This window comes from Furipterus horrens, unplaced genomic scaffold (assembly GCF_987537825.1).
Source record: "Furipterus horrens unplaced genomic scaffold, mFurHor1.1.pri manual_scaffold_4, whole genome shotgun sequence".
Classification (NCBI taxonomy): Eukaryota; Metazoa; Chordata; class Mammalia; order Chiroptera; family Furipteridae; genus Furipterus; species Furipterus horrens.
In genome coordinates, this window is record NW_028327174.1 from 69158718 (window position 1) to 69172201 (window position 13484).

Genomic DNA, 13484 nt, shown 5'->3' on the forward strand with positions numbered 1-13484 from the left:
GATTGGTTGATTTACTTATTCAACAAATATTATTTACTGAACAGCTATGTATTCCAGGCTCTACCCTGGGTGGCAGAGGTATAGAAATGAACAAAGCAAACAAAAACCCCTGCCTTCAAGGAACACATATAGTAATGGGGGAATAGATTTAGCAGAATAATATTTTTAGAAATTTTACTTTTTTCCCCCCTACGTATTACAGATAGTATTTTATTATAAACATATCGAATGGCCTTTATGGTCTGAATTCTGAAAAGTAATTTTATCAAATATGGAAACCTTAGAGTTTTCTCATGGACTCTTAGAAATCAGTAGAAAAGAATGGCATTTGCTTTCTGGTGTAACTATAATGGAATCCATCCACTCCATTTAGAATACATATATATTTTTTCCTGGCTTGTGGCCACATTTTTTTCTAGTCTCAGGGACATAAGCCATCTTCCCATTGAACATTCACTTACTATATGGCTCTGCTCTGGAGGCGCTTGGCTGCAGGTATGACTATTTCACAAAAGTGGTACCAACCAGCAGAGTACTAGATGATATTATGGTTACTGGCATAGTAAGAGTCATATGGACTGACTGACATTTCTGCACATTCTTGTGTCACCTCAGTTGTGAGAAGTCTAACAAATGCTTGGTAACAATTAATAGTGAATTTTGTGAATGATAAATGTTTCTTTTTTAAAAATTAAAGTAGGTTAAAATCAAGATTATTCTATAATGTTAGAATAATGTCAGTCTCACTGTTCTACACTCTTCCGTGCTTTCTCGGAGGGGAAGGAAGGAGGACGAATTACAGACAGCTCCTTGGGAATGGTGTCGAATTAGGGTATGCACACTGAGGACTGCAGCTGCAGCACATGCTCCTCTAAGTTCAAGAAGGAATGAAGATAGAGACCTCCTGCCTTCATTTCCCCATCATTTTTCTCCAAAGGCCCCAGCCAGACCCTTAGAGGAGCTACTAATTGCTAATGAGTTGCAAAGTTGATGGATTTTCCATTCACCTCTTCTCATTTCCCTGCAGCTACCCCCAGGTGGAAATGTCAATCAAGAGAGAAATGTCTAAGGTGGGGAAGGAAAGAAAAGATGAAGCAGAGATGAGAGGGGCAAGTCTATTCCAGGCAGATGAGCAGCCCTTGAACACTGAGATGTCTCCTGCCCCTAGGAACACGAAATGAAATAAAATAGAAAGTGAACTCATTCCTAACTATTTTTATCAGATTCACCCATCCTGTTAACACATTCTCTATTTACCTTCTGTTCTGTTTAGTCCTTGCCACCGAGGAAATACAGTTGTTCTCAAAGAACAGTCTACTTGTGTTTCAGCCAGTCTTATCATCTTGGTGTAAATATTATCAATTGCACCTTGTCACATCTTCCTACATTGAATAAGGGAATTGTTTCCTGACACTAGAGTTTCTCTAAAGATAACACAGGCTGAGGAGTTGCATCTTATATTAGGAATTCAGGAAGCAAGGACTCCAGGAGGCAGCGAGGACATGCCATAATAATCAAGTATTTTCCAATACTCCCCAATTTATAAAAGTATGTATAAGAGAAGTAGCTTGCTGTTGGACCTGCTGGAGGAGAAGATCAAACATATAGTTAAATAAAAGGAAAGCATTGTTGCTTATTCATCTGGCTATACAAAGAACCCAGCATTTCAGCCTCAGTGGGGTACATGTCGCTGGATTTCAGTGTCGAAATGTTTTTGTCGAACACCTTTGCTCTAACAAGCTCAGGACTTACAAAGAACTTTATATACCTGCCCCCAATTAGGTTTTTCTATGTACTTCCCACTCTCTCCTTTCTGCAGGGACAAGACAGACTTTTCAGAACCATCCCCCTGTCTCTAGAAAGAGTGGGATTTAACCTCATAGGCAGAAAGAGGCCTCCCACAGCCTTCAGTCTTTTCAAAGAAAGTTCTTAGTCATCTCTGAGTAACATAGCACACTGGAGAGTTCTCCCCATTGTCAAGCCCAAACCCCCACCGTGACCATTTTCATCTTCTACCCAGTCCATCTTCCCTGCGCCATGGGTCCCTGTTGTGTGTATAAGCCTTAGCACTTGGCAGAATCTGCAGCAAACGGAAGCTACCGAAAGTGACATCTGTTTTTCTCCATGAATTAGGAATCTGTGAATAATAAGTTTGGTAGTTATTGAGAATTCTGGATCCCAACTAGTTCCGTTTAAATGGAGAAACTCCCTAGAGATCTAATGATAATGTTTACATATAATGAGTTTTGTTGAGGAGTCTCATCTTGATGGGGTTTATGCCTACATAAAATGGTTTTATTTTCCCTACTCACTGCGTTCAACTGTATTGTGTTGAATCCTACGTTCCTGCTGGGAAGCTAGTTCCTTAGCAACATCTAATTTCCTGTCATTTTCAATTATTAGTATGGTCTCATTTGGGTATTTAAGACCTAGTCCTGTTCATTAAAAAAAAAAAGATTAATATCAAACTTGATTCAACGTGTATCCTCTCTCCCCCTCAGTTACTTGTACTCGAGTGCGGGTGCGCACTCTGCTTCTGAGACACATTTCTTCTTCTAGGACCTAGTTCCTCTGGAGTGAGGGGGTAAATTGAGGGGTTTTTACAGCATTGTTAAAATGTCATGGATGGGCAGGCCTCAGGCCACACTCACTCTGGTTTAGATGGACTTTTTTGATGGGGTGGCCTCTATTGAAATGGTCTCTGCATAGTATTATGTGTAGTTTTCTTGGGGCAAGACAATTCCCTCCACCTGCACCCCTGCAGGTATGTGCCCTGCCTCCCCTCAGCCTTGTCAGTGGTCACATTGCCAAGCTCTTCTCCCAAGTGGGCAGGCCGTAGCGTGGGCACTCCCCATGCACCTGCCCTTCAGTGCTTCTTCCCCAGGGGTGATGAAAACCCGTGAGCATTCTGCCTCCTGGGAACTGAGCATACTGGAGGGGCTGGGCTTCCCCAGTTTCCTCCCAGGCATGCCACATCGGATCGCATGGGAAGTCTCTAAATTTCCCTGGGCTCCTGGCTCCACGCTCCCATGAACCTCAGATTTCAGATGACACATGGCAAGGATCCCTTCTCCTCCCCACAGCGTGTCATACTCTTTGGCTTCCAGATACGCTCCCAGAACTGTCTCTCTACTGCTCCCCTCTGCTTGCAGCACCGGGGACCCCTTGTTCTCCTAGGAGCCGCTCAGCAGGGGTCCAGACCCCGCTTTTCTCAGGCGCCCGCAGTCTTTCTAAATGATTCTCGTAGCTCAGCCTGCCTTCCTCACGTAGGGAAGGGAAAGCACCTGCCCTTTTCCTCAACCCTTGGCCTTCCCACAGTCCTATGCATCTCTGTTCCTGGTTAGACTGGTGGACGGGGCCTGGGGTGGACATGGTGGTCCCAGAGGACTTGGTTGGTGGTAGGGTCATTTCTGCAGTCTCTTACCAAGCCCCGCAGGGAGATGGTTGGCTCCAGCTGCTGAGGGCTTTCTCTAGAATGTGGAGTAATTAAATGACTCTAGTTTTGAGCCAGAAAAGTGTTTTAGGATGCTGAAATATATGTATTATAACATTTATCCAGAAATAGATGCATAATGATATGCATAAATATATGCTAGCATTATGGTTACATATAATTGTATATGATATTTTTACATATGAATACACATGCCTATAAACTTTTTAATTTGGTATGTGAAAATAAATTGATGTTTGAAATAGTTTAAAAAAATTTTCATTAGTATATATTGTACTAATCAATTAAGACTACAGCCAGTCTTGAACCGGACTAACTGGATATTAAAACTGGCACTATGATCTTAGGCAAATAGCTTAATCTCTCTGAGTCTCAGTTTCCTCATCTGTAAATGGAGATAATAACAGTGTCTGCCTCATGGAGTTGTTGTGAGAATCAAATGGGTTAGTTCACATAAAAACATTTAGTCTGGAGTCAGATTTACCTGCAATTGATCAGAGTAGCAGTACTATTCTGCATCAGCCATTCAACTCAAAAGAGCAGGCTAGCTAGTTATGCAGACAGGACAGAAAAGCAGAAACAAATGAGAATGTAGAAGACCATGCGTGTTACCAAGATTGTGACCTGGGCATTCATGACTAAGTAATAGGTTTGTATACCTCTTTCTTTCAACCCTAGCTCATACTTCTTTTCCTTCTGCTGCTTCCTGTCAACTATATCCAGCTCCTCTTTGAAAGGCTGCATGCTTGCAGACTGGTATCAAAGGGAAAAGTTTGACTTGACCGTTCTTTCCAAATGGCTTCTCAATATTTCATTTATTGTTTCAGCTTCATTGCTTTCCTAACCTTCCAGCTGTGCATAACCCTTATTAGCTTTATTGGCTTACCCGACTCAGACTGATTTTGTTGACTTTTCTGGACCATTTATATATTTATTTCCTTATGTCCTTTCTATTTTTATCTGTCCATTTCAAGCTTTCATTCTAAATTTATTGTAGATGCTAAGTCTTAGCAGTCTTGATCTTCCCAGCAAATATTTGTCAGGATGTAGTATTTTTTTTGTTACTGACAGCCAAATTTAAACAATGCTAATCTTGTTCTAATTTTGGTTTGTAAAAGCCCTACCGTTGTTACTTAGGAAAAGAAAATGTTTATTTCTGGTTCTTCCTTCCCTGTGTGGTATTCCCTCATCCTTAATGTATGGCAGTTAATTAAAAAAAAATAAAAAAGGGGGCAGTGGGAACCACATTTGGGCCTGAATTTCAAATAGAAAGCATTTGGGCAAGAAACTGAAGTAGAGGGTTGGGGGCAGGGGGCAGTTTGCTAGCCTCCTACCCTATTTTTCCTGGGGGTGGGGTGAGGTAGGGGGATGGGTGGAAGTGCGGCCGGTCCCAGCTTGTGGCAGGTGTACCACAGCATCCCTGAGGGGCAGTTGCTGTCTGTGCACAGGTTTTTGTGGTGGCTGCTGCTGTAGGCTGGATTATGTAGACTGCTGGGGCAGAATTCCTAGTTTTATGTGTATATATTTGGACTTTCATATCTTGTGTGTATGTATTTGCTGGCAGCAGAGGCAGAACTGTGGACAAGTGGCAAGGGTAGGCAGAGCAGAGTGCTGCAGAGGGCTGTTGAGCTTGTCGTGAGAGGTTTTCTCAAATGCGCATTTCACTTTCCAAATAGGTATTTTAACCAGAGGCTAAATTCAGATTCTGGTCCCTCAAGTAAGAATTTGCAAAAGCTCGAGTTTGTGCTCCCCTCCATTGACTGGCCCCAGGTCGCCTGAGAGCCGTGTTCCCTGCTCATGGTTGCTGGCTGCTCTTAGGTCAGCATTTCGTTCTCTTTTCTTTCTGTCTGAGAACTTGCAGATCATACCTGGCCAACAAGGCTCAGCTTAAGCTGTGCTTCTTCCAGAAAGCTCTCCCTGACCACTCCAGTCCAGGGCCACCTCTCAATAGTCGAAACCAGGCATCAGCACACTACTGCTTATGGGCTAGATCTAGCCCACTGCCTATTTTTGTAAAGAAACTTTTATTAGTTCATATAGCTATGTATCTGAAACTAATACAAAATAATATTGAATGTAAATTGTAATTGAAAAACGAAATTCAAAAAACATGGATAATATCTAAAGAAAATGTATAGCTACATTCACTTGTTTACATATAGTCTATGGTTGCCCTCAAGATCCAATGGTAGAATTGAACACTTGTGACAGAGACTACAGAAAAAGTTTGGGACCCCTCTCCTCAACTGAGAGGGCTTAGTGAGTGCACCTCTTAGCATGATGTGTAATAAATATCCCTGTTTTGCAGTTTGCAAAACTCTCAGTTTTAAATTTAGCATAGTCTTTTAGTGTTTCCCAGATATTTTGCTCACTGAACAAATAATCTTAAAATTACACTGGAGATTGGGGTGAGTTCCCCACAAGGGACAGAGAGAACCCACAGGCAATTTTATTTTCAAAAGACAACATTCATTTGTTATTGTTGTCAGGTGATTGCAGATAAGGCTCTCAGAGCATAGCTTTGTGCCTAAACTTACTTCCAACTCGGAGCTCATACTTGTTACTGATATCAGTGTAAGAACATAAATTCGATCAAATTTCCATAAGGATGTGTGAAGGTGTAACTTAATAGAATCATTTCTATGGAAGTCTGAATACACACGGAATTTTAGAAGGTTAATACTTACTTTAAAAAATAATACTAATGGGATACTCTTAGACACTTGGGCATCCCACTTTGCAAGAATCTGACTTGTGATGGGTATGAAGGTGTAAATACACTTACCTCCATGACCCAAGCTAGATTCATTCATTCATCTTCTCTCCTGCCCAGCGGCCAGCCCATCCCCAGGGTGGAGTACACAGAGGAAGAAACTAAAACTTGGGGTGTTGTGTTCCGGGAGCTCTCCAAGCTCTATCCCACGCACGCTTGCCGGGAGTATTTGAAAAACTTCCCTCTGCTGACTAAATACTGTGGCTACAGGGAGGACAATGTACCTCAACTTGAAGATGTCTCCATGTTTCTGAAAGGTAAGGCTTCACACAGGCTTACATCCTGGCCAACATCCACATTTTCCTTTCAAGGACATACATCTCCTTCTCTTCTCTGATTCTGACTCTCCTGCCTCCCTCCTGTAAAGACCCTTGTAATTATAGCAGCCTGACCTGAATAATCTAGGATCCTCTCTCCATCTCTAGATTCTTAACCTAATCACTCATGTAAAGTCCATTTTGCTACATAAGGAAACGTGTTCACAGGTTCAGGGGACTTGGACATGGACAGCCTTTGAGAGCCATTATTCAGATTACCATGGTCTCCAGCTATTGCCACTTCTAGCTCTGTGACACATTATGAACCTTTCCTTTTCCTTCATTTCCAATGCCACCACCCACATTTGAGGTCTCCATCATTTTGTAACCTTGATGCCCTCTATTCTCCTGTCTACTACTTCTAGAATAAAACTCCCAAAGCATTACTTTCTTCCTGGTATCTCTACTCAGAAGGTATCAGTGCCTCTCCTTAGTTTTTATTGGGGCTGGCAAATGTTTTTATTTTTCCCCTTTAAGGCCAGATGGTAAATATTTCAGGCTTTGTGGGCTAAGTGGCAAAATGGAGGCTATTATGTAGGTGCTTATATACCATTGAAATGTGACTATTAAAGAATGTAAAAACTGTTCCTAGCTTGTGGGGTGTACAAAAACAGGCAGCTAGATGGATTTAGATGACAGGTCATAGTGTGCTGATTTCTGGTTCATATTGTCAAATTCTGAACTGCTCAGCCTTAGTTCAAGGCCCTGACCCAGCTTTCCAAGTTTGTCTCCTGCTAGGACGGCTGCACAAGCCCTCTGTTCTAGCTGCTCTCTGCAACTTTGCTTCAGCTCTGCCCCTCACTAGAAAAGTCAACCCATTTTCACCCATTCAAGTTCAGCCTACTTTTCAAGACTCAGAGTAGATCCTGCCTCCTTTCTGAATCCTGATCATAACAGCATCATGATCTTCGCTGCTCTGATTTAGTTCATGCTAGACCACGTGTGTATCAGGAGAGGATAGGCATGGTCTGATAGCTGGTACACTGAGAACCACACCTAGCATGACGGGAGGGTGGACATCATCAGTGACATTTGTTATGGAGGGAACAAGGTTGAGAATCAGCACCTATTTACATAATGCCTTATGTTATTATTTTATTATTATTCTTTTTAAATTGAATTTATTGAGCTGACATTGGTCCACAAAATTATAGTTTCCAGTGTACAGCTCAACAAAAGTTCACCTGCACATGGCATCACGTGTCTACTGCCCCAAGCAAAGTCTCTTTCCATCCCCATTTTCCCCTCTTTGCCCACCTCTACCTATCTCCCACTCACCTTATGTTATTATTTAACTAGATTATCTTTTCCCTAATAGACCTGTCTCTGACATGTCCCTGTTTGTTTGCCACAGAGTCATGTGCATGTTACGTATTTACCATGGACTTGATTGCTCATATACGAGGAGCGCTTTTTACTGCATTGTTTCTCAAACCCCAGTCATTAGAAAACCATCTCATGAGTTTTGCCGTGTCTGCCTCACAACTTAGCATTTTCATTATGAGGGCGGTATAGGATAGCATAGGTTCTGGGCGAGTCTCCGTTCAGCCAGTTCCTGGCTATGTGGCCGCAGATGCATTTCCTTAACCTTTTCGTGCTTCTGTGTTTCTTCTCTGCAAATGAAGATAATACTTTTATCTTCCTCATGAGGGGTTGGGAGGGGAAACCAATTGATTTCACTTAAAGGCTTAACATTATTGCTTGGTACAGATTCAGTGTAGCAGAATCTTAGTTACTATTACTATTACCGCTGTGATTGTTACTGCTGTTTTCCTGGTGAGCTGGATCCTGGGCGTACTGTACAGTCTGCGTCACCCATTGGCACATAGCAAGCGCAATGTCAGTATGTGTGTTGTTATTGCTTTTAACTGACTGACTTTTAAAATACCTAATTCATTAAAAAAGGAAACTTTTGAAGCCATGTTGCCCACAAAATCAAAGTTCTTGATGTGATAGAAATATATTTTAAAGATTTATATAAAAATAAAGTACATAACTATTAAAATAAAGAATATTCCTCTGTGTACCACCACTCATGTCCCACATGTGGGATACATGGGGCTTAACTGACAGAGAATTGAAGAAGACAATACACTAATATTTTTGATACAATTCAAAAGGGAAGCTTTGGAATGAGCATAATATTGTTAGAATTATGGGTCGGCAGAGGCCTGAGGACACGGTTATTTCCATGTAGACATCAGAAACTCCAGGAGGACTTGTTTTATAAGCCTAATTGTTTTTTTTTTTTTTTTTTTTGTCTTTGTAACCATTTCTGACCATTTTAAGGTGCTCCCCTAATGAGGGGAGGTTTTCAGAAGGGAAGCTTTTACTATGATGAGATCTGAGATAAGAGTAAGGGTAGCCTCCTGTTGTAAATGTTCTGGGCCTTCATAAGAAGGAAGCAGTGGGTAGCCCTTAAACTGAGAATGCTGATCATCCATCCACAGCCTAACTGAGTTAGCAGAATAGAGCAATTTCATAGATTTTATTATATTCTGCTTATGTTATTCCCTCTTACAATAAACCAATAAAGCATGCAGAGCTTTAGTGTACCTCGTCAGATTGCAGTAATTGATGTGACTGTTTTCATAACATCACAGAAAACAGCAATGCAGTATGAAGGAGGTAGGTGGTATTGACAAAAGAAGGCTGGAATGTGAAGTGATCCCATGATGCTAGTGAAGGGAGGGAATTAGCTGTATTATCTGACCACAGTTTTGAAAGATACCAGCTAATATGTGGTAAGCATAGCTTTAGATTGTAATCTTCTCCTGTGTATTTGAGCTTTCTTGTTTTAACTTGGCTTCTGAATTTAAATCCTTAAATATTTTTTCACCTTTCCTTTCATTTTCATAGATGTCACGTTGCCCTGGAAACCATCATTTGCCAATGTAGTTTAGTAATCAGGTGGCACAGATGTGACAGTTGTTAACAGTAGAGTTGACCCTTGAACAATGTAGGGGCCCCAAGCACAGTTGAAAATCCACATATAACTTGACTCTACAGTTGGCCCTTCCCATCCTGGATTCAACCATCTGCAGATCAAAAACAGTATTTTTGATCTGAGGTTTGGGAAAACATATCTAGGAATGTGAAAACAGTTTTCCTGATCCATAGTTTGTTGAATCTGCAAGTGTGAAACCTGTGGAGAGGACAGGCCAACTGTATTTATTGAAATAAACCCACAATAAATGGACCTGGGAGCTTCACACCCAAGTGGTTCAAGGGTCAACTGTATATGTCATACAATTGTCAAGAGTTTTAGGACTTTGATTACTTTGTTTCTAGAACATCCTTGTAAATAATATGAAGCCCTGCTTGCGCTCTCAAGTCCTGTTGGCTTATTATTTAGTCGGCTCTTCTGTTGCCTCTTTAGAAAGATCTGGCTTCACCGTGAGGCCAGTGGCTGGATACCTGAGTCCGCGAGACTTTCTGGCAGGACTGGCCTACAGGGTGTTCCACTGCACCCAGTACATCCGGCATGGCTCGGACCCGCTCTACACCCCGGAACCGTGAGTACTCACGCTGGGAGCCTAGGCTGGAGGGAGAGCCCACACTGTGAGGTAGTTAGTGCCCACTTTACTTGAAAGTGACTTAGGCCCTCTTTTCCTCCTAAGTTCACCCTCCTAGCTGTTGAGAAGCATAGCACCCACTTAGGGAAGGAAGGGCTTACTGAAAGGCCAGACTCCTCAGCTGTGTCTTTGGGGCCTCTGATAGTCTTTCTCCAGCTTGTCTCTCTAACTCTATCCCAACACCGAGCCTTTTGCTTTGGCCAGGCTGTTGACTATATTGCTACTTAAGACATGTGCAGTTATTATAAAGCCATGATCCCTATAGACAGTTAGGATAACATTGCATTGAAAGAAGCAGGGCTCACACTAGAAGTCCAATAATAAGGATAATTCCTATGTTGCAGACTCTACCCTCATCAACTCATTTAACCCACATAGCAATGCTATGATGTAGGTACTGCTCTTATTTCCATTTTTACCAATGAGGAGATGCAGGCACAGAGGGGGGAAGTCAATGTGGACATGTGTGCCTCTCCCAGGAGGAGGCTCCTCTCATGCTATACATGCACAGCAAATCTTATCACTAATCCCCTCTCCTCTCATCCTTACATCACGCTCAAACTCAGAACTCTGAGCTATGACCTCCCTACTGTTCTGGTTTCTTGGATGCTCCCCCAGGCCTACCCACTACCTCTAGATTCATGTGGGGTTTGTGATTCTTTGTTTTCCTTTTTTAATCCTCACCTGAGGATGTGCTTATTGATTTTAGAGAGGAAGGGAGAGAGAGAAACATCGATGTGAGGGAAAAACATCAATATGTTGCCTCCTGAACATGCCTCAACCCTGAACATGCCTAGGTTGTGGGATAGAACCCACAACCTAGGTTATGTGCCCTGACTGGGGATCAAACCTGCAATCTTTTGGTGTATGGGATGATGCTCCAGCCAACATAGCAACACAGTCAGGGCAGGGTCTATGATTCTTCTTGGGCTCTGTCAGATTTCTGCAAGAGAATTCTTCTTTGGGACTTTTAAACTTTCTCCCCTGGACAATGGATGGGCTAAAAATGCAGAGAGAAGCAAGTGATGATGTTGTACTGCTCTGTCATGGGTGGGGACAGAGGGTAAGCTGTGAACCCCTTCTCGTTAATGATTGTCGTCATGGCACATGGCATTGTGCAGTCTCTTGATATGAAACATCCTGGGCCCTTTTTCTGAACTTACTGAGTTTTCCACTGCCTTCTAGGTGTACACAAGTTTCATCTTCTTTGCCATCCTGTGCACATTACTCATTCCTCAGAAAACCTGCCATTTACCCTCCTTACTTTTCATCTGTTACAAATCTTTAACTATGTTATCTTTTAACATGTTAAACTGTGTCTTACATATTCCTTGAACTCATAAACTACTTGAGTACTCTGAATTTTATTTATATATATATATATATATATACACATATATATATACACACACACATATACATATATATACACTCACACTTTGTGTGTGTGTGTGTGTGTGTGTGTGTGCTTTAAAAAAATTGAACATTTATTGGAAGGCTACAATGTGCTTAGATCATCTGGGAACAAGACAAGGCCCTGCCTTCCTGGAAGAATAGGAGAGACAATGGTCAGCATATAAACAGATAGATCAGTGATTTCAACCTTTTTCATCTAATGGCACATGTAAACTAACTACTAAATGCTGCAGCACACCCAAAAAAAATATTTTTGCTGATCTGACAAAAAAATAGGTATAGGTATAATTTTGATTTGTTCACACTGAATAGCTATTGTTGTGTTGGCTGTTGTCACTTTTTAAATTTAACAGTCTGAGGGGAAAGAGGTCAGTGCTCCTGATTAAATAGTCAGGTATTGCATGTTTTAAAAATTCTTGCAGCACACCAGTTGCAAATCCCTGAGATAGGTAGATAGATAGATAGATAATATGGTATCAGGTACTAGTGCTGTGATACGCTAAAAATGCTGTGAAGACAAATACAACAGGATGAGAAAATGAAGAGTAATGTGAAATGCTTTTTTGGATTAAATCTTAGGGTAGCCTCTTGGGAGGTGACCAGGCTATATCTGGGGAGGGTTGGGCACATTCCAGGCGGAGAGAGAAGAGCAAAAGCCAAGACCCCTTGAGCTCCATTCAAATGATGTCTAACCCTAGTCTTACTCAAATTTGTCACCCATTTGTAATAATGTGATTTATACTAAGAAATACATATTTGATCTTTGTCCCCATTTCCAGTACAAAGTTTTTAAAACCTTTGAAATTCCCTTGGTGAGAGAGATAATGTTGCCTCTTGTTATATTATTGAGGTGGCTTTTGGAAAGCCCTTCGGTCATCTAAGGAAATCAGTTGGTTGTCAGGGCATCCAGCCCCATGACTAGAGGGTTGGGACTTTCAGCCCCACCCTCCTGGCCCCTAGAGAATGAAGGGAGGCTGGAGGTTGACTCCGTTGCCAAAGGCCAATGATTTAATCATTCATGCCTGTGTAATGAAGCTTCCATGAAATCTCAGAAGGATGGTGTCCGTAGAGCTTCTGGGAAGCTCCTCAGCCCTTCACCCACACATTGCCTCACACATCTCTTCAACGGGATGTTCATCTATGTCCCATATCATATCCTTTTATAATAAATCAATAATCTAGTAAGTAAAATGTTTCTCTGTGAGCTACTCTAGCAGATTAATCAAACCTGAGGAGGGGACCGTGGAAACTTCTGATTTATAGCCAGTCAGTCAGAAGCATAGGTAGCAATCGGACTTCCAACTGGTGTCTGAGACCCAAGGCAGTGGTTGTTGGAAACTTCAGTCTAAAGCCAGTAGGTCCAAAGCACAGGTGACAACCTGGACTTGTAACTGGGTTCTGAAGTGGGCTGGGGAGGGCAGTCTTGTAGGACTAAACCCTTAACCTCGAGAATCTGTTGCTCTCTCTTGGTAGATAGTGTCAGAATTGAGTTAAATTGTAGGATACCCAGCCAGTGTCTGAGACTTGCTCCTTGTTTGTGGATTTGTTGGAATTGGGTCCAGGAAACCAAGACTGCTGTTCTTCAGGCCTCTGGGGTTCTCACTTTGCTTATGATGCTGTTTTACTTAAATACTCTTGTGATGAATGGGCTGCCATGGTCTTCACTGGGAACAGTGAGCCCTTGGGTATTTAAGCAGTTAAGTGGCTGATGGACAGAGACTGCAGCTGAGCCTCTGAAGTCCCCCTCCTCCTCCTTTTCAGTGGGCCTGAGGCTCACTGGTCAGGTGGGTCCCTGCAGAGTCACTACATTGGTTTTTTTTTTTTTTTTCTTTTTTTCTTGTTTGTTTTTAAGCTCTTTTAGCTTCCCTGAAAGTGTTTTCAGGGTAAACAAAGGTTACTTATAGGACTCAAGACATTTGGAAAAGAAATGCTCCTTAGACTGGAGTGAG

The 13484-nt window shown here is 42.0% G+C and overlaps 1 protein-coding gene across 1 annotated transcript in view; it reads left to right on the forward strand.

The window, feature by feature from the left end:
* The window catches only part of TPH2 (tryptophan hydroxylase 2), a 93382-nt gene that overhangs the window by 27581 nt on the left and 52317 nt on the right, over positions 1-13484 (forward strand). The window contains exons 6-7 of the mRNA XM_090275649.1: positions 6288-6484; positions 9924-10059. Coding sequence (XP_090131775.1) covers positions 6288-6484; positions 9924-10059 — 333 coding nt within the window. The remainder of the gene's footprint in view (positions 1-6287; positions 6485-9923; positions 10060-13484) is intronic.